Genomic DNA, 20,614 nt, shown 5'->3' with positions numbered 1-20,614 from the left:
GACAATAACCAACATATATCAAAGCTTGTCTTTGCACCCCACCTAGAGCAAGATGGGTCATTAACAGCCTATGTATGCGTCCCAGCTTCTTTTTGTGGCCCCTGGAGGTCCTCCCGGATTGCAATACTGAAATTGGGTGTAAAAACACTAGAATTTTACATGTGGTTTTTTTTTTTAAGAACTGTGTAATTTATGTAATTTTTAAATTTATTTAAAAGGTATGGCCATAGACTAAAAAGACAAAAATTAAAAGAATATATAACACAGTTGTCCATTAAAAAAAACCTGTTCATTCCTGAACTAATCACACCTTAGAAAGTGATCAGGTCCAGAAGCTTTTAATACTTATTGCTATAGTACAAATTTGGCTACAGTTCTAGAGATTTCGGATTCCTGGTTGTTTTGTAGGCAGGGCACAATTTCTGTATGAGAGAGATCTAGATGTTTGTAATAAGAGGGGAAATTAACTCTACCCTCCAAGTTGGTAGATAGGGCAATTCAGAAATACAGTATGTGTACTACTGTTGCAATTTTGGTCTGAGCAAGAATAGACATTCTTGATAAGGAATACCACCAGTTACCCAACAGTACCATTCAGGGTAGAGCATCCAGATGTGCCAATATAAAGACCCTCCTATGAGATGGGACCAGTAAATTGTACAGGTATTTGGAAATAGGGAAGGAGTGGTATATGAGCTCATTATAGTGGAGATGTGAAGTGTTGGTTCTGTCTCTTGTAAATGAAGATATAAAATTCTCTGCTTGAGCTTTATCCAGGCTTCATCAAGCCTAGAATAGATACAGACTTAGGGGTGAGTCCACAATGGGCCATATCATCCATTATTTGTTTCTTCCAAGAAGACTGGTATACTTCTTTCAAAACTAGTTGAGCAAGAGATCCTCCCCCCACCCCTACCCCCATTTGTTTAAGTCAGTACTTCAATCAGCAGAGTCATAATCAACTGAAATGCAGCCAAACTTTAGCCAGCAAAGTGCATTAGTAACAGAATGGGGAATTCGAAGTAGAGAGCTCAAAAATTTAGAACAGCTTTCAATGCATGAATATCCTTGTAAGTGCAACACTGCACATCATATAGCAAAAGACTTAGCACTTTAGTTTTAAAAAGTTTAATTGCTGCAGGCGCATAATTGTTCCCCATAAAGATTGAATATCTAATTATTGCATTAGATGCTGTTTGGGCATGCAGAGAAGGTTTTGACGAGTGAAGCTTCCAGGAAGAAGATGATTGGAAATAAATGGCAATGTATTTGAAAACCTTCACCTGCTCAGTGTGGTAATTATTGATCTTCCAAATGCAGGGGTGATTAGCACACCTATTGGTGAATATAACCACCTTGGAATTTGCTTGATTAATTTCTAGCATTTCAGATTGGCAGTAGAAAGCTAGTGCATGGAGACTGTGATACAGCCCTGCTAAGGATGCAGAAAGGATTACAGCATCATCAGCATATAGGGTTTACTGGCCGAGGGAGAAGAATGGAATCCAGCTTGAACAATATCACTGATATAAAAAATAATAGTGGGCCAGGATGCATCACTGTTTGACTCTCATAGAAGCTGGAATATGGTCACTTAATTTTCCAGTTTTTGATCACTAGACCTGCATTGTAGTACTTTCATGGAACATCATTAATAATTTCAGGAGCTGGTGGTCAATAGAGGAAAATGCTAGTTTTTGCCATAGTCTCTCATGAATCTAATCTATGAAAGCAATTTAAAGAGCACCTCAGGAGGGTTAGCATTCTTTGCAAAGAAGTGATGCAAAGTGATGCATTGATCAGCAATAGAAAAACCTGATCTGAAGCCAGCTTGTTCCACTGTACTACAATTCTTTCTTGAACCATAAAATCATCAAGCTTATGGTAAAGATATTTAGAGTATAATTTACTAATTAAACATAATAAATTAATTGGACAGCAATTGGCTTTTGACAGGTTGCCAGTATATGGTGTCATTTTGAGCTAGAACTGACTGAATCTGTCCCACTCAGCCCATTGACTCACCCACTTCTTCTGTTTCAGAAGAGCCTTATATTTCTGTTTCTGAAAATAAAAGGTTTTCTGGGAATGGGGATCATAGCTGAGTGTGGTGGCTTTATTCACAGTGGTCACTAAGGCTTTGGCATGAATACACTCTTGGTCAAACCAAGATTTGGGCATTTTAATATGGGCCCTTTGTAGTGGCACAGAAGTGGACTTTATGCAGTCCTGCATTGATCTAATGATATGTTGAAAATTATAAAAAAACAGACTGCATTGCACTGGCTTCAAGCTGTTTCAGCTAATAGGCTCTGGATGAATTTATACATTCAGTTCATATACTTTCTAGCTTATGTGTCCATTTAGGGCATTAAAAAAAATCTTGGTTGTTCAAATTTTCAAGACATTTAGAAACAGGGCCTTAACTTTTAAAGGAAAGGTAAAACAGCCTAATAAGGGAAGATGGTCACTGTCACATACTGTACATTTTGGTTCTGTGCCAGCTTAAAGAAGAAGGAAGCAAGGGCTTAACAGACAAGTCAGCAAATATTCATTTTGGATAACTTTGGAATAGAACAAGATGCTTCTTCATTTTAAGTAATATAAGCAAGATAATTAAAATGTAAAATTTTAATGCAATTCTACAGATGCCTTGAAGGGCAGGAAGCCAGTCTTTTAAATCTATGTGATGGATTCATTCTGTGGAATATGGAATATGAAAATTGAATACAGCAGCTACAGTATTTGTCTCAAAAAACAAAAACAAAAGAAAACAAAAACGCTTCCACTCAGGTTTCATGACAAACAGTTTTTGAAGCAGGTTTATGATAAGCCTCATCTGTGAACATAAGCAGATCTTTGAATTTTAGCCCACATTTTTCATTACAGATATATAGTGCCAGAAGAATCACAGGTGATCCATAATATATTCTGATCCTGTGATAAGCTAAAAATCTTTCATCCCAGTCAGTTTTTTACTCCTTACAGCATTTGTGTTGCTTAATAGGTCATGAACCCTCCAAACAGGGTTTCTGACAGATTGCTCCAATAATTTACCTTACATGAATGTAAAATACAATAATTCATATTAAAAGGTATACTCATTTTTACCACTGAAGTCTATGTGTGAAAATGTTCATTTATTACAAAACAGATATGTTCTATGCACAAAAGATCCCATGTTAAACTACCTGGTATCTCTATACGTGGCTGAGAAAGATGTAACTCTGAAATACTGGAGAGCCATTGCTAGTCAGTACAGACAAAAAATGAGGAACTTTTTAAATTCAAGGACCAAATACCAAATCTGAAAAGATATTCCAGGGGCAGACATGACAAAATCTAAAGTTAGTGCCACTGAGTCAAGCCTGAGCTGGTGACTGAATGGACAAATGCCTATCATCTTAACTAATCCCTGGCAATACTCCACAGCTTGTCAAAGCACATTCCAGTGATACCCTTGATTCTGGCCATCTACCTTATCTATTGTTTTTCCTTTATTCTATTCCTTTTAATCACATTAAGTAGAGTTATTTTTTCCTTGTTCCACATGCATCACATACTCAGATGGAGAGCAGTTGCCCTTTATTTGGTTCCTGATTGATTAGTATTTCACTGCAATCCATGCTACTGTTAGTAAGTAGCTCCAATTCCATAATTTGAAATTATCTGCTTTCTTTTTTTCTCAATATCCATCTTACAGAGCCGGATATTACCAGTGGAAAGACCATAGCTTTTTGTTGTCATGGAAATATCCTTATCCTTCATAAACTTGTCTAAATTTGCCATTGCTTTCCTCTCTGTGATTAATTTTCTCTTTATATCACCAGTACATTGTCTATTTTTAGTCCAAGACAACAAAACTACCTTCCCTTCTTCACCATCAGCTGTGAGTTCACTAAGTTCACTGGTTGACATTACTTTTGTCTTCCTAATATTTAATATTAACACAGATGTTTTACTTTATATTTATACTTTCATAATTAACTTTTCTAAGTCTTCCTTACTTTCATTAATGAAGTGGTCTGTATATCTCAAATTATTAGTGTTTCATCCTCCAAGTTTGATTCTATATATATCAGGTGTTCCAGTCATGCCATTAAAATGTATTTGCTATACAAGTTAAAAAGATAAGAGAACAATATGCAGCCCTGTTTTATGCCCTTCCTTATTCTGAACTATTCTGTTACTCCAAACTTAATTTCTATAATAGCTTCCTGTTCATTGCAAAGGTTCCTCAGAAAAATAATCAGGTATTCTTACATACCCACTGATCTTAATATATTCCACATTCTGACATGAACTACATAATCAAAAGCCTTGCTGTCGTTGATAAAATACAGACTAGCCTCCCTCTTGTATTCACTTGCTCTCTGCATTATCTATCTTATGCTCATTGTATTTCACGTCCCTGAAACTTGCAGTTTTCTGAAACCAGGCGGTTTGATATTCTTCTCTCTTATGATTGTGTTCTTCTTTATTGCATCTTAAACAAAACTTTACTTGTATGTAGAATTAATGCAATAATAAGGGAATATCAACTTTCTTGGTGTAAGTAAATACACCTATATTTTCCATTCTTTAGATCATACAGTCTTGTTCCATATTTAGTAATATGGAGATGTTATCACTTTGCCTCTTCTCCTGTAGCTTTCAACAATTCAGTGGGTATTTCATCTGTGTCTGGTGCTTTCCTATTTGACAGATGGTCTGTTGCCTCTCATACTTCACTCTCTAGTATTTGGTTCCTGAATGTATTCTCTTTCTACAAATGTTTCTATAATCCCACTTGTAAAGAGTTTCTGAATAGTTTTTCCATCTTCATTTAATCTTATTTGCCTCTATTAGATTTCTTCCATAATTAATCTTGAGTAGTCCATGTTACCTATACATTTTCCTGTTATTTTTTCCTCTCATTCTCTTCTATTTGTTGACATTCTATATTGAGATATCTTTCCTTGACCTTTTTTATCTGGTGTTGGAATTTGCATTCATTTCTCATAAATCTTATTTGTTGCTCAAAACTTTCATCCTGTGTTCTTTTCTTGCACCTTTCAATTCAGATAACATTAGTGACCACCCTTTTAGATAGGCATCAAGAAACAGATACTGCAAGGATTCAAGGAATGCTTCTTCAATTGGTAGGGTATAGTAGCAGAATTTTGAAAGTCTGACCAAGTTTCTCTCTGTCCCATCTCTTACTAAACAATCTTCCCCATCCCTAAATTCCTTTACTATAACCAAACTTCCTTGCAGCTTTATTTTGGTCACATTATTAACTCCAGATCTACTTTGGAAGTTTGAGGATCTGGCACCCAAATTTGTCTAAATGTTTTAGCCATGCCAACAGAGTTTGGGGTAGAAGTTGCTTGATATTGCCTTATTCTGGGTTTGACTTTAGAGTTCCATCTTTCAGCTGGTGGGTTTCTGTCATGCCTGAACAGCTACACATGCCCCCACCCCCATTTTTAACCTTACTGGCAAGGGAGATGCTACCTGGGTAAAAATAAAACTTGTCAGTCAATATCCTATACACATCTATTTATAAGTAAACAGCATTGTCTCTGAGAAAAGCCCTATTACTCCATAAAGATGTTCCATGGTTCAGTTGCTTTTTGTTTATTTGTTTATTATTTATTTATTTATCAAATTTATCACTGCCCATCTCCCCCTCAAGGAGGGACTCTGGGCGGTTTACAGTAAAAAAAATTAACGACAATGTAATATAAATACTGTACAATAATATAATATAAATAAACAATAAAATATAAAATATAAATATACTAGAATATTTCCTACTATATTTAGGAAAATCACTGAAATATTCTGTCTTTCAAATTTTAACTGAAATGTTAAAGACATTCCTTAACAATTCTGGCTAAAGACATTGCCCACATATTTTTTTAAAAAATATTATGAGATTTGAGTCTGAGTCAGGCTCTGAAAATGAAACTTATCTTGAACAGTCAGAGAGTGTCCTAACAGCCAGGAACCATGCTGAGACAAGGAACAGGTCTCTAGTGTTTTATTGCTGCTACATAACAGGAAACTCCTAACAAACTGAAGAAGTGTGGGAAAAACCCAGACATATAAACCCCAAAGTTTAAGGCGGGCCCGATCTGTGTCTCTTGGAATGGCTACCTAATTCCTCAGTGCTATGCATGCGCTTTACAGCCTGGATGGGAGCCCCCTGCTCGCCATCCTTACTCATGACAGAGAGAAACGAAACTTATCTGGTAGGAATTGAGGAAACAGATACCAAGAATGACTCAGCAGACCGGGAGAAATCATAGGTGCTGATTGGGCAAAATCTGGAGGGAGATTTGAAACCTCCAATCAGTACTCAAGACAGGAGAGCAGAGAAGCACGCGAATCAGAAGGCAGCCTGATTGGCTGCAGAAGAGAAAAGGCATGGAAAGGATCACTTTAAAAGGCAAGCGCGCGCTGAGCAAGCTACCGGAGACAACCGATCCTTTGAGCTCACAGTCCCAGCAGAAGAGTCCTTGCTGGAATCAGAAGTCTTGTCTGTAGCCATTGTGGAATCAGAGCCAGCTTCTCCTACCGTTGTGGGGCCGCTCCCTTTGCACGTCGCTCTGATTGAGTCCAGCCTTGCCGGTCCAGCAGATCTCAGCCTTGCATCCAGTTCCAAGCCTCACCTCATTGTTTCAGCCAAGTACGATCTTGCCTTCAGCATCAAGCCTTGCTGAACTGTTCCAGTTAAATCCAGTCAGGGTTCCAGCTTCAAGTCTTGTCTTGCTGCTCCTGTCCAGTCAAGTCCTGCCTTGCCTCTGGGTCCAAGCCTTGCCTTGTTACTCCAGCCAAGCCTAGCTCAGCTTCAAGTTCCACATCTTGCCTTGCCATTCCAGTTGAGTCTTGCATCATCTCCAGAACCAAGTCTTGCCTTGAGGAACCAGTCAAGTATTGCCTAACCTCCATGCCCAGCCCAAGCCATGCATCTCTAGTCACCTTCTTGCCACATGTAATCGCCACACCGGGTCTTGCTGCCTCATTGCGGGGTCTAGCCAAGTTCTGCCTAGCTGTTTTGCCTCAGCCTCCAGTGGTTCCTGATACTGCAGTCTTGCCTTGTTCTCCTCAACTGCCTGGGTGGACCTGGTCAATCTGTATTGCTTAGCCTATCAAGGACTTCTTTATTGTAAATAGTTATTTGTAATAAAAGAGTTAAAAATAATCCTGCCTGACCATCTCATAGTCTGAACAGGACAAATATTTTATTCTTATTAGTAAAATATAAAAAAATAGAAAAAATAATACAATAGTGACAATAAAAAGTATACATAAAGTGATAAAAATAAACAAAAACTTAAGGAAAAAAGAAAAAAATCCATATAATATTAATATAAAACTGATTTTAAATTGCCTACATATTAAAGAATTGCCTCATTATCTTCCCTCTGTCCATGAGGGAGAAATATAATCAATGTGGTATAGTGATAAAAGCACTGAGCTAGGAACCTGGAGACCAAGGTTCTAGTCCAACCTGCGCCATGAGATCTCATGGATGAATTTGGGCCAGTCACTCTCTTTCAGCCCAACCCATGTCACAGGATGGTTGTGTGGAAAAACAGAAGGAGGGAACACTATGTATGCCACCTTGACCTGTACAAAAAAGGCAAGATATAAATCAAATAAAAGAAATAAAGGCAATTTTCCTTCTTTACGACAATTTAAGAATGATTTTTCAAATCCAGTGGTCTATCCTGAAAGCATCGCTCAGTTTTAATTACTAAATCTCAAGAGGAGAGAGAGAAAAAAAAGAGCTTAGAGGTTTCCCAAATTTTGGAGATTTTTTTGATCCTAGAAGCAACTGTACAACTAAGTGTGTTGTTCGTTTATGCACAGGCAATGACACAAGAGTTGAACTGTGTCATTAAAATCAGCTCTGAATTAGTTCTGACTTGGAACAAAAAAGAATTCAGCATATTGCAAAGAACACATTTCCCATATATGGGTAAATTCAACTTTTGGTAAATACCAGTTTCCTTACATTAAGCATCTCCTTTTCCATATTCTCACCCTATATTTCCTTCTTTCCCCAGAAGAGATTTCTTTTTTCCCAGGGTGAGGCAATGGTCAGGAGCACCTTTTATAAAATTCAGTTAATATGCCAAATACAGCATCTGTTCCAGGAAGAAAGTGACTTTAAACCTGGTACCCAAATGGGAAAGCATGTTTAATACCCAGAATGCATTCTATGTGAGATTTCTTTGTACTGGAAGTTCAAAATTCAGCAGCCATCTTGATTTTTCAAAGAACTCAAAGAGGTCATATTCCACCTTTGCTTAAAACATTAACCAGCAAGCAATTTGTTTTCAGGTGAAATACAAAGCACTGACTAAGTTTTAAAATCCTATCCAGCTTAAGCCCAGGTTACTTGAGAAAGTTTTTTTAAAAAATATCATCCACTTTTCTCCTCACTCCATGACAGCATATTAGCTGGTATGAATCCAGTTGCAACAAAGTGTTTTCATAATCATTTAGGGATTATTTATTGCTTTTTAAAGGTTCTTCTAAATAGCTTTTTAAATAGATGTTTAATTGCTAACTTTAATATATCTCCTTTTCACTTAAATTCACTGTAAATCATGGAGAGTCTTTGATAGTGGGTTACAGCAATTTTAAACAAATTCAGCTTCTCTTGAGTTTTTATTCCCCCATTGCTTTCCAATCAATATACATATTATAGGACTGAAGCTAGCAAAGAGTGAAGCATAATAGAACTCATTTAACACTGAGGAAGCCTAACCAAGGGTATTGTTAATTCATTTTCTTACACAGGACACAACCAGCATTAAAGACCGAATCCGACTGAACACAGGTTAGAGCCGCCATTAAGGCCTACCTTGTGGTGGTAAGAGCGGCGAAACGCCAATATTTCTCCGCTCTTATTGCATCCACAGAATGCCGCCCCACAGCCCTGTTTAAGATCACAAGTACCCTTTTGGGGAAGATGGGCCCAGTGGCCCACCTACAGGGCCGTGCGGAAGAGTTTTCTGAGCAACTACAGGATAAAATTGCTCGGATTCGCTCCAAGTTGGACTCCAAGCGTGAAGCAGGGTTGGTGGTGATGCCAAGGCAATGTTCTTGCCCAGTTATCTGGGAACAGTTTGATCCTGTTGGACCTGAGGAAGTGGACAGGATCCTCCGAATTGTGAATGCCACCACCTGTCATTTAGATTCATGTCCCTCCTGGCTGGTGAATGCAGCCCAGGAGGTGACATGTGGCTGGGTCCATGCAATGGTTAATACATCCTTGAGAGAGGGGGTGTTTCCGGCCGCATTTAAGGAGGCGCTGGTGCACCGCCTCCTCAAAAAGCCATCACTGGACCCAACTGTGCTGGACAATTTCTGTCCAGTCTCCCACCTCCCCTTTTTAGGGAAGGTGGTTGAGAAGGTGGTGGTGTTGCAACTCCAGAGGTTTCTGGATGAAACAGATTATCTGGACCCCTTTCAGTCAGGTTTCAGGCCCGGATATGGACCAAACAGCATTGGTCGCACTTATGGATGATCTCTGGCGGGAGCGGGATGGAGGTAGTGCATCCATCCTTGCTCTTCTTGATCTCTCAGCGGCTTTCGATACCATCGACCATGGTATCCTTTTCGGATGGCTCAGGAAGTTGGGGGTGGACGGCGTGGTTTTGTGCTGGTTCACCTCCTTCCTCCAGGGCCGTTCCCAAACGGTGGTGATTGGGAGCGAGAGATCCGACCCACGGCCCCTCCATTGTGGGGTGCCGCACGGTTCGGTTCTCTCTCCTCTCTTATTTAACATCTACATTAAACCACTGGGTGAGATCATCCGTCACCATGGGATGAGATATCATCAGTATGCTGATGATACTCAGTTATACATCTCCATCCCAGGTGAGGTAAGTGATGCGGTGACTGCCCTGTCTCAGTGCCTGGGGGCTGTGGGGGCCTGGATGGGGAACAACAGGCTTCAGCTGAACCCTGGTAAGACAGAGTGGCTATGGGTTGACGGCTCCTCGGTTTCCGGGAAATTGTCATCTTTAGTTCTGGATGGGGTGGCACTGCCCCAGACAGACCCGGTGTGTAATCTGGGGGTTCTCCTGGACTCACGACTCCTGGTCGCAGAGCAGGTGGCAGTCGTGGCCAGGAGGGCCTTTGCTCACCTTCGGGTTGTGCGCCAGTTACACCCGTTCCTGGAGTGAGAGGCCCTCCGAACAGTCACTCATGCCCTCGTCATCTCTCATATTGACTACTGCAATGCGCTCTACATGGGGCTACCCTTGAAGAGTATCCGGAAGCTTCAGCCTGTCCAGAATGCAGATGCACAGGTTATTTTTGGTGCCCCTAGATCGGCACATATAACACCTTTACTGCACGAGCTGCACTAGGTGCCAGTTTGCTTCCGGGTCCAATTCAAGGTGTTGGTTATGACCTTTAAAGCCCTACATGGCATGGGACCAGGTTACCTGAGGGACCATCTCATCCCCATAACATCGACCCACCCCACCTGGTCAGGTAGAGAGGGCATGTTGCGGACCCCGTCAATAAGAGAATTCCATCTGGCGGGGTCCAGGAAATGGGCCTTCTCTGCAGTTGCCCCCGCCCTTTGGAACATCTTGCCCTCAGAAGTGAGGCAGGCGCCTTCACTTCCGACCTTTAGGAGGGCCTTGAAAACCTGGTTCTGCCATCTCGCATGGGGCAGGCAGATGGGCAACTATCCATGGGGTTCGCTTGCACCTTAGAGCCCCTCCCACCTGATCAGAATTTTTAACCTCTTGGATTTTATACTTCTTTATTGCATTTTATATCTGTAATTGTTTTTATAGATGTTAATTGTTATTATTATAGTCTTGATTTTATTGATTTTATTGTAAACTGCCCAGAGTCCTTTTGGGAAAGATGGGCGGTAGCAAAATTTGAATGATGATGATGATGATGATGATGGCTGAAATCTCTTCTATGAGTAAATCCCATTGCACATAGAGACTTATTTCTGAATAGGTATGAATAGGAATGTATTGTTAGTCTCACTGATTTCAGTGGGAAAGATTTAAACTTGACTAAATTATGTCCACTTATTATTCATGGAAATTAAAATGTGCATTAATTTTAAGAATCTTAAAATGTGTACCTTGGAAGATTATATTAAAATATATTTTCTTGTTCTATGGCATGTTGTGAAAGAGCTTGCAATTCAGCTTCAGGCTAATTTCTCCTCTCTATAATATATATTTTCTTTTCAGCACTCATAGATTTAAAACTTTTTCCCTTAAACGTGAGATTAAAAAAATAATTAGCAAAGAGAGATATTCACCTGTATTTCCTCTTTGAGAACAGCTAACAAATAAATCTGTAAAATATTTCATTTATGGAAATATCCTATACAATACTTGAATTATATTGCTGATGACTCAAAAAATGGCCAGAAAGGAAAGGAACTGAGCAAATAAAATGCATGAGATCATGTTGAAAAAAAGTGTATTTAAGTTGATAGTTACACCAAAATCTCAGTCTATCTACTGAAGTAACTGGCTGATTTATTAAGTGCAAATTGATTTAATATGAATGGCATCAGTCAACCCTGCTTATTAGTCAACTGGATATACAAAATAACAGATATAATTATAGATTATATAATTAATTATTATATATTTCATAATATGTAGCATGAAAAAATCTGCATAATCTGTTTTTTCAATCTGGCTACTTAAGCAAGTTGAAGAAGGTAGATAGTAGAGACTTCAGTGGTCCTAGAAGTGTTTAGTGAGTTTTGCTGTTGATAGAAAGGTGTATTTATCTCCCTGTTTTTACTGCTGTTGATATGAGGCAACTTCTTGAAACAGGAAATGTTGGCAGTAGGCAGAGCTTAGTAATTTTTCAGCTTCAGTCCCTTGACCACTGTTCCTAGTGGGGGTGAGTCCTTCACTAACCTTTTGCTCTCTGGTATCTTCTATCTTCTCGGGTGGAAGATAGAACTGTAGCAGGCAAAATATTGACATGACCTGTAGAGAAACCAGAGCTGTTGCTTCACATCTCTGAAGGTACAAGCCAAGCACCTACTTGAAACTGCTTTGTGCTTCTTTTCTCTGGTACTTGCTCAGGTGCTGCATCTGCACAAAAGCTTCTTCCATTTTTTGTCCTTGGAGAAAGCTCAGAGGAGTCTGCAAGACAGTCTGAGTCACCTCACTAAGTTGGATGAGACCTTCTCACACACTCCTAGTGGAAGCTGCTTTCCCATATCCAGTACTGAAGTAAGATTCAAGGAAATCAAGTAAAGGGAAGTGATAAAGAAAAGAGAGAGAGAGAAGTGATATAAAGAAGAAGATGTATAGAAAATGCAAACGCCAAGGGAAAAGAGAAGGAGACAAAAAGATAGTGAGACGTAGGGGGGAAAGAGGATAGCTCAGTGTAAACCATGGGGAAGGTGCTTGTTTGCGAATGACTGAATTTGGAAGTGTGTATGTGAGTGAAGCATACCAGAATATGGGATGGATCCATCCCTGCTCACTTCAGGCCTCCATATGCTGCTCGCATATACTTCCTAATAGCTAAAAAAGATTTATATGATCTGAAGAGAAACCAGAGTATTGGTTTTTGCATGAAAGATAATGTTGCCTATCTATGCTTTACAGCAAGACTATAAAGATAACCTACCCACATTCACCACAATCCCTTTGCATTAGCCATCGGATGATGCTTAATTTTGCCTGAGGATTGTGGTAAGTAATAGAACGTGATGTGTAGCAGTTTCAAGCTATAGATTACATCCATATAACCAGTCCTATTATTCTTTGTTGGATTTATATCCTATTTTTTTCCAGGAGGTCAAGGAAGCAAACAATTTTATCCTCCCAATAACCAATGTTGCAAGGTCCTGAATTGCCCAGTGAGCTTTTGCAGCTGAAGGAGGACTTGACCTGAATATCCCGAGTCAAGCTCCTTAAACTCTTTAGCCTACAAACCCTTTAGCCAGTGAAAAGTTTGAATTCTTATTACATTTTATATCTGATGTGTATCTGACAAGCATTAGAGAAGCAGATGATCAACAGTAGAAGATAATAATCTCTTTACTGCCTCTGTCATGTTGCTCAAACTGATTATAGCACATCAAGATGACAGTGATTATCAACCAGTGGTACGTGTCTCATTTACAGTGACATTTCATATTACATACGATTTCAAAATGAATGATTATTTATTTATTTATTTATTTGATTTATATGGTTCCCCCTTTCAAACAAATAACTAAGTAGCTAACAATATTAAAAGTAAATAAAAACATACATATATAAAACATTAAAACACACTGCAGCCAGGAAAAAATCACAAACAGCCATTAACCCAGCCAGGAGACAGGCTTATTCAGACACCTGGGGCCCCAGACTCGAACACAAACCCAAGTTTTTAAAGCCTTATGAAAGGCCAGCAAGGTTGGGGCCACTATGATTTCTGGAGGGATGATGTTCCAGAGGGCAGGCACCACAGCAGGAAAGGCTCTCTTTCTGGGCCCCGCCAGACAACACTTCTTAGCCAACAGTACCCACATAGAAAGCTGACAGTATTTTGGAGTGTAACATATACTGACACACTTTTGTAGTAGCAATATCCACTGGTATTCTGTTCTACAATCTCAATGCATACTAAATAAAATGATAAAGGTATTTTTGTTATTGCTTTTAGAAATTTAAGATATTGTAAGTGTATTGATTCTTATTTGTTAGAGACACAAGTGAACATAAGGGGTATTGATGTCTGAAATAAGAAATACAAAGTTGAAAAAAGCTCCCAGCAAATTCTGACACTTGCCACCATTGCAGAATAAACAAATTATTTTATAAAGTATAAGTAGATTATTTTGCTGTAACAAAATCAACAGTAGTAAGTGAACAAAATATATATTGATATTTTGATGCAACACTGGGAGAAAAATGGTTCTTTGGGGGAGGTGATATTATCCTTGACAGCACAAAAATATCAGATAGCTGCTAGGTTTCATGCCTTAGCATCTAGATTCAATGAGAATGATTTACATTTCACCCACGGGACATTACCAAATGAAAGTTCATAAAAAAAAGACATGAGCTGCGTACAGAACACAAGTAAATAAAAATGCAAGCAATATTGCTGATTTACAAAAAAAGTCTGGCATGTCTGTTTCTAATGTTTTACTTTAGGTATGCTTCTGAAAAATAAAACAAAGCTTCATACATTTTGCTATGGAAAATGTAAAAAAATTCCTTAAAAATAATAAAAAACCCATACAGTACAATTGAAAACTAGAGACATATACCAATTAGATTTGGGCCTAGTCCAGTGTTTTAGAAAATAAATAACCCTGAATTGACTTGTTCCAAATGATTGCTGTCTGAGTCACAAGGCCCCAAATCAGAAGCACCATTCAGGAAACTAAAGCTTCTTGTCGCCAATTAACTAGCAGCTGAAAACCAAAATTGACTCCTTTTGTTGTTATTCTTTATTTCTAACAATATTGAATGAAAGCTAAAATAAAATAGATGCTTCTGAGAAGTTGTAACCTTCCCATTCTCACAGCCTGCCCATTTTCAGAGAATTCTGTTAAATTCAGTAAAAAGGACATATAGGTTAACTATTTTGTTTTTGGATGAATTAGATAACACCTGTAATATATAATTGCTCCATCAATAGAAATTAAACTCAATTTCAAGTAAAGGATGTAATACTTTCCCCTCAAAATATCATGATTGGAGGTTCCTTGTGATCAGAAGATTTGTTTCCACTCTTCTCATTCCAAGGAAGGAAGGAAGGAAGGAAGGAAGGAAAGAAGGGTGAAAGACACTGTTGACGGGTTCTGATTATCACACTATGTCGTAACATGGTTAGTTCAATTTTGACTTAATATATGACCCAAGTTTACAGTGGATCCTATGATTTTCCATTTTGTGTGAATCAGGTCCCTGTGATTGTTTAAATAACCATGGTACAATAAACTATGGCTCAACTCAGTATATGAATCTACCCTTTGCCTACCTATATACTGTTCCTAAAAGCACTAAACCACACATGAAACTATATGACTATTCTATTTGCTTTGGGTCGTTTCATAGGAGTCATGCTTCCCCTCATGGAACACAGAATTGGTGCAAATTGGCCCATTCAACTCCGGATTCAGTCAACTTTAATAAACATCCATACTGAAAGCATGTGTTTGCTCAAAATTGGCTCTGGCAATAATATTGCAGGATTGAATATTAAATTCTGCATAATGGTAATAATGAAGGGTTTAGTCACATATGCATGATTGCATCATACTATAAAAGTTTTGAAGCAAAATGATATGAGTAAAATAAGGCAATATTAATGTCATTGCTTTAACTTGAAATTGTTTTAACTGGGTAACAAACACCCTGATTCATTAATATTTAACATTATGTTTTCTTCAAAGAAACACATTATATAACCACAATCATGTCCTCCCCTCTTTTTTTCCAGTTGGCTGTTGGATAATTAGCTATATTTACTCTGCAGTGTCCATAGACAACTGCAATGGCATCAAAATTCCAATGTATGAGAATTATGTTATCATGCAAATGCTGATCTTAAGGGCTTGTATCCTGACATCTGATGCAAATATGTGAGTTGCAGCATTTACGTGATGTTGTCATTTACATTTCATCACCACACATGTTTATTTGCTGTTTTGTATAGATTACCCATCCATTTCATCCTCAAAACTGAATAATGGCATATTGCTAATAGGGTAGCTTTTACTTATGGTTAATAGGATATGGCTAATTTGTGGTCAATTATTTATATGCCTTTAACTAATAAGTCTATTTTATGACATATTTAACCTTTGTGAGTCCACCAATTAATTATTTTTCATTATCTGGTAGTAGTAACTAAATGGTATATAGTATTTAGTAGTATATAAAACTTTTCATTACTTCCTGTTGATAATTTTGATGTAGTATGACTTGCTGAACTCAATAAAACGCAAAAGCAGACAAACTTTGCTTGTAAGAATTTACAGCCAAACTCACTTTACAATATGTTTGTCAAGTCAATATATTTCTACATCCCAATAAAGCACAGTGGCCTGATTTATGCTCTACATTTTAGTGCCCCCCAGCTTGGAATGAAAACTTATTTCCCCAGGCCTTCCCTTGATTTTATCAGCTGCACTAATCATGGTTTATTTTTAAATTACTGCTTTTATTATTTTAATATTTCATCATTTCAATGTGTTTTATTGCATTTTATTATATCTATTCTAAGATATATCAATATTTTCAAGTGAAAAGCAGTATAAAAAAGCTGTAAATTAATAAAATTAATCATGGCTTACAAATCACCATGGCTGAGTCCATATATCATATTAAACCAAAATCAAGCTAGCACATGATAGCCTAATTTAATGTGTAAACAGCCAGTGATTGTATTCAGGTATCTTTTCTAATGATCATATACCATGGTTTGGAGATTAGGCATAAACTCTATCCTTTAATGTCCCCTTTTCTCTTTCCATTAATCTAGGCATATGAGGGAAGAAGAAATAATTCCTAATAATAATTTGTAAATCTGACAATTCTGAAATTTAGCATAATCAAAAGAACTTACTTCTATTTCTCCAAAATTAAGGATAACCTGGCCTAAGTTATACATTTTCTGGTAAGCTCTTGTGGAGTTAGTTTAAAGCGGTACATATAGGTGTGCTTAAAGATGTCATATTTTCCTGAGAGAAACCTTGAATTTAATATAATCAATACAAAAACCTAATACATTACCCAGCTTGCCAATCTTGTCAGCAAGAATTGCTGACTGCCACTGAAACCAATCTTGGACATATTTTTCCCTTCAGAATTATGTATATATGATGCATTTGTATAAATGAGCACGTGGGTCAGCCTGAAGGCCCACTACAAAAGTAGTTGGGGCCAGAACAAAATATTAAATTAAATTAAATTAAAGATCACTGATGAAAAATGATTATAAAATATTATATTTGTAAAATCAGTTGATCCTTATTGTTTGTACACACACACACACATTTTCTTACTCAGAACATACTCTTTTTCTTGCACACATGGCACTTACATGTGATTGGGTTAACATATCTGGAATGCTAAAATCCAGATGATCACTAGATGGGAGCAAAGAGTTAATGTTTTATGTATCTCTTTGCTGCCTTCTGGTGGTCATCCAGTTTTGGCAACCAAAATATGGTAGCCCTACACCTGAGGACTCTGTACAGAGCTGTAAAGCAGCTCTGGATCTCTATAATCCCAAAGCGTCAATTCTATTTGCAAACTGAGTGGATTCATTTTTGGCTCAGCTGTAGTGTACTTGAAACAGAGGAGAACAAAGCTTCAGATCTTGCAAGGAAAAGGGTGGATTGACATGTTTTGGATCCTCCACAGAAGCCCTTTAAAAAAATTTTTTGCATAAGAGCAACAAATGCATGAATTAAGAATACAGATATGGAGCTCAAAGCAATTTATATTTTCTTCCTCTCACATGGAGTGATTCTTGCTATTTGTTCTCAGCATTTTAAGAATGACCTATTTTAAAACAATCAGGGAACATCTTCCAACTGCTTTTGAAAATGGAACCAGTGGGAGTATAAAGTGCCCAAAGATATATACTCATATAGAGAAAAAGAGACTGAAAAAAACCTGAACTCAGCAAACAATGGCTTTTAGTCTCAGGTAAGTACGCATAGGCTATTGGAATGCTGGGAATTTTCTTTGTTTAGACAAGCAAGTTGTTTTCCCTCCTTACTTTTGCAAAAGGGAAATGGATAGAGAATGATGTTGTGTCATGCAGCAAACACAAGGAAACTTATCCATATTTAGGTGTTTGTGAAGTTTTGATGGAATGTTTTGATTTGACAAAGCGCTGATCAAATAACCCTACTGAAGCAGTTTCAGGAATCAAAAGGGAATTGCATTGAAGTAGCAAAGTGAAGCAGGAGATTCAATAATCTTTTGTAAAACTTCACAGATTTGATAGCTTTTCCATTGTTAGTGGACTTGTTACAAATAATATGTATTGCAGCTTTAATACCATATTGGAAAATGGGGATATGCAGTACTCTAGATCTGAATCCAAAAAGATGCTTCTGGGTGGGTGTGGGCATGCACGCTAAACTTGTGGACTCCTCCTTAAAGAAATGCATCTTTTTCTGAGCTTGCATTTGGGTTAAGGAAATGGCAATAATGTGTACACATCCACTCCAGAAGAGGTCAAGCTTTGCTAGAGTGTGCCCAGGAGAGATGAAACTGGTCATCAAAGGATGGAAACCTTCCCAGTACCAGGTAAAATTCAGCATTTATTTATTTATTTATTTACACTTCTGTGCCACTTCAGTCAAACTGACTCTGAGCAACTTAAAAAGCTGGGATACAAAAAACAAAGAGCAAGGCAATGTGGTAATACAAAATAAAACGCTGCCATACTTACAGTACATTCTCCTCAAATTCAGTGCTTATTTTCAGGACGGATACTCTAAAAGCACATATTCCATAATTCCCTGAGGACTTTTGGAACAGCCAGATCCTTATAAGCTTCCTAAATGTCATCAAGGAAGGAGCCAATCTCACCTGGGGGGGGGGGGGGGTAAGCTTGGAAGGGGTCTGCTACACAGAATGCTTGTTTCCCAGCCTCCTCTTAGTGGATTTCCTGTTAAGTGGGACTCTTAACATATCCGCTGCTTTCACATATTGGGCAGCAAGATTCTATTTCAAGTAAGCATTCTTGAAGAAACTCAGGTCCCAGGTTAAATTATTGAGAGCTAGTTTGGTGTAGTGATTAAGATGCTAGCCTAGGAACCAGGAGACTGTGAGTTCTAGGCCTCCGTTAGCCCTGAAAGCCACCATTACCTTATGCTTATTTCTTTCTTTCCAACAGCTTCTTCTAATCTTATCAGCAAGTGTAAGACTACCCAATTCTCCCCAAATCACAAATAATTTTGGGGAGGAAAAACACCTAATCACCTCATCTAGTAATCTATAAACTAAATATGATGCACATATAGTTACTCGTTTTGATTTAAAGTATTTGAGGAAATTGGAAAAAATACATAACAATATTGAATATTTACTTCTAACATAGTTTTAGAGCCCATATACCACAGGACGTACAAAATACTGCAACACAAGAAACTAATTCAGTTTTTGTCCTTAGCTGCCAGATTTACTATAGCAAAATACTTGAAAAAATAAGTGTATCCCTTTTGGGGACAAGTAGTGTTTAAAATCTGGGAAATAACATATTACTTCTGTTAAATTAATGCAATTTTGGTTACAAATATTAAATATAGATATTTAAAATGCATGTCTCCTTGAGATTACAAATGATTTTATGAATACTTCCAAATTAAATTTCTTTGTTTTGCTTTCATGTAGTCTTTGTTTTCTAGATTTCTTTGTTTGGTTTTGGTTCTTGCATTATTTATGTTTACGAAGCCACATTCTGGCCAACTGGTTTCTAGAATGTCTTCACAAGAAGTTCATTGTAGTAATACAATTTACATCAGATTCAGCTCATATTTTTCCTAAATTATTATTTTAGTTATGAAAAAATGTTGGTTACAAAAAGCACATTAATATTCTTACTCTAATGCTAGAAAGAAATTATGAAAGAGCTATAATATATGTTTAATTAAAGAAAAATAGAACTTTCAAAAATGTATCTTCTTTTTTTAAATAGATTATCTTTACCAATTACCCTGATAAAGTTTAACTTACAGGACTACAAATGCAGGTCTTACTTTGGCAACATCAAATGCTTTGGTTTAAAATATTTATTATTGTTACTAAACAAATTGCATTGAAGACAATTGTGTTTACTATGACAGATTTCTGTACAAATATTAGCTTATATGGACTCACCATGTACCACATACTTTGCCATTTAGGATCATTAAAATACATGGACTGGATGCTACCAGGTTTGTAATCTCTCTTTGTTCTTATTTTTACAATTTGCTGTTCTATCCATTCCACCTGTTAATAAGAAAAAAAACATATCAAAACAATATCTTGGATATTTAAAAACATAGTGAATAAAATATTATGATATTCAACATAAAGAGGAGCTAAAGACAAATTTAGCGGCATGGTTTCTTTAGACATACTATTTTCTTAAATATTTCCGGATACTTAGCACAGCAACCTAAACATTCTACAAAAATGCTTTCCAAGGATACTTTTTTTGGTTCATACTTACTACATATATAAGATGATAACATAAAGGAAAGGAAATAGAAAAAAAAGACAAGAAATGATACTTAAGTAACAATGATCTACCTTTTAAAGGTCACAATTAAAATTATTGTTTATGAATTTACTTCATCCCAATTGGGTTTCCTGTATTTAAAAAGCTTTGGTCTCTTCACAGAATAGGTTACCTAAATAACAATGATCTACCTTTTAAAGGTCACAATTAAAAATATTTTTTATGAATCTCATTTATCCCAGCTGGGTTTCCTGTATTTAAAAAGCTTTGGTCTCTCACAGAATAGATTGCATCCTGATTGCATGTGGTCAAGAACAGAAGCTGTAATCTGAATGCCATTATTCTGGATTCAAAAATGCTGAGCCTGAAACTCTTCCAGAAAAGGGCAACAAAAATTATTAGGGAGAATGATCAG

The 20,614-nt window shown here is 37.3% G+C and overlaps 1 protein-coding gene across 3 annotated transcripts in view; it reads right to left on the bottom strand.

The window, feature by feature from the left end:
* PCSK5 (proprotein convertase subtilisin/kexin type 5) overlaps positions 1-20,614 on the bottom strand; it is a 236,536-nt gene that overhangs the window by 167,828 nt on the left and 48,094 nt on the right. For all 3 annotated transcript variants that reach the window (XM_063295159.1, XM_063295158.1, XM_063295160.1), the window contains exon 3: positions 19,854-19,967. In XM_063295159.1, coding sequence (XP_063151229.1) covers positions 19,854-19,967 — 114 coding nt within the window. The remainder of the gene's footprint in view (positions 1-19,853; positions 19,968-20,614) is intronic.

The sequence above is a fragment of the Candoia aspera genome, chromosome 2, assembly GCF_035149785.1.
Source record: "Candoia aspera isolate rCanAsp1 chromosome 2, rCanAsp1.hap2, whole genome shotgun sequence".
Taxonomy (NCBI): Eukaryota; Metazoa; Chordata; class Lepidosauria; order Squamata; family Boidae; genus Candoia; species Candoia aspera.
This window is presented reverse-complemented; position numbering and strand designations above follow the sequence as displayed.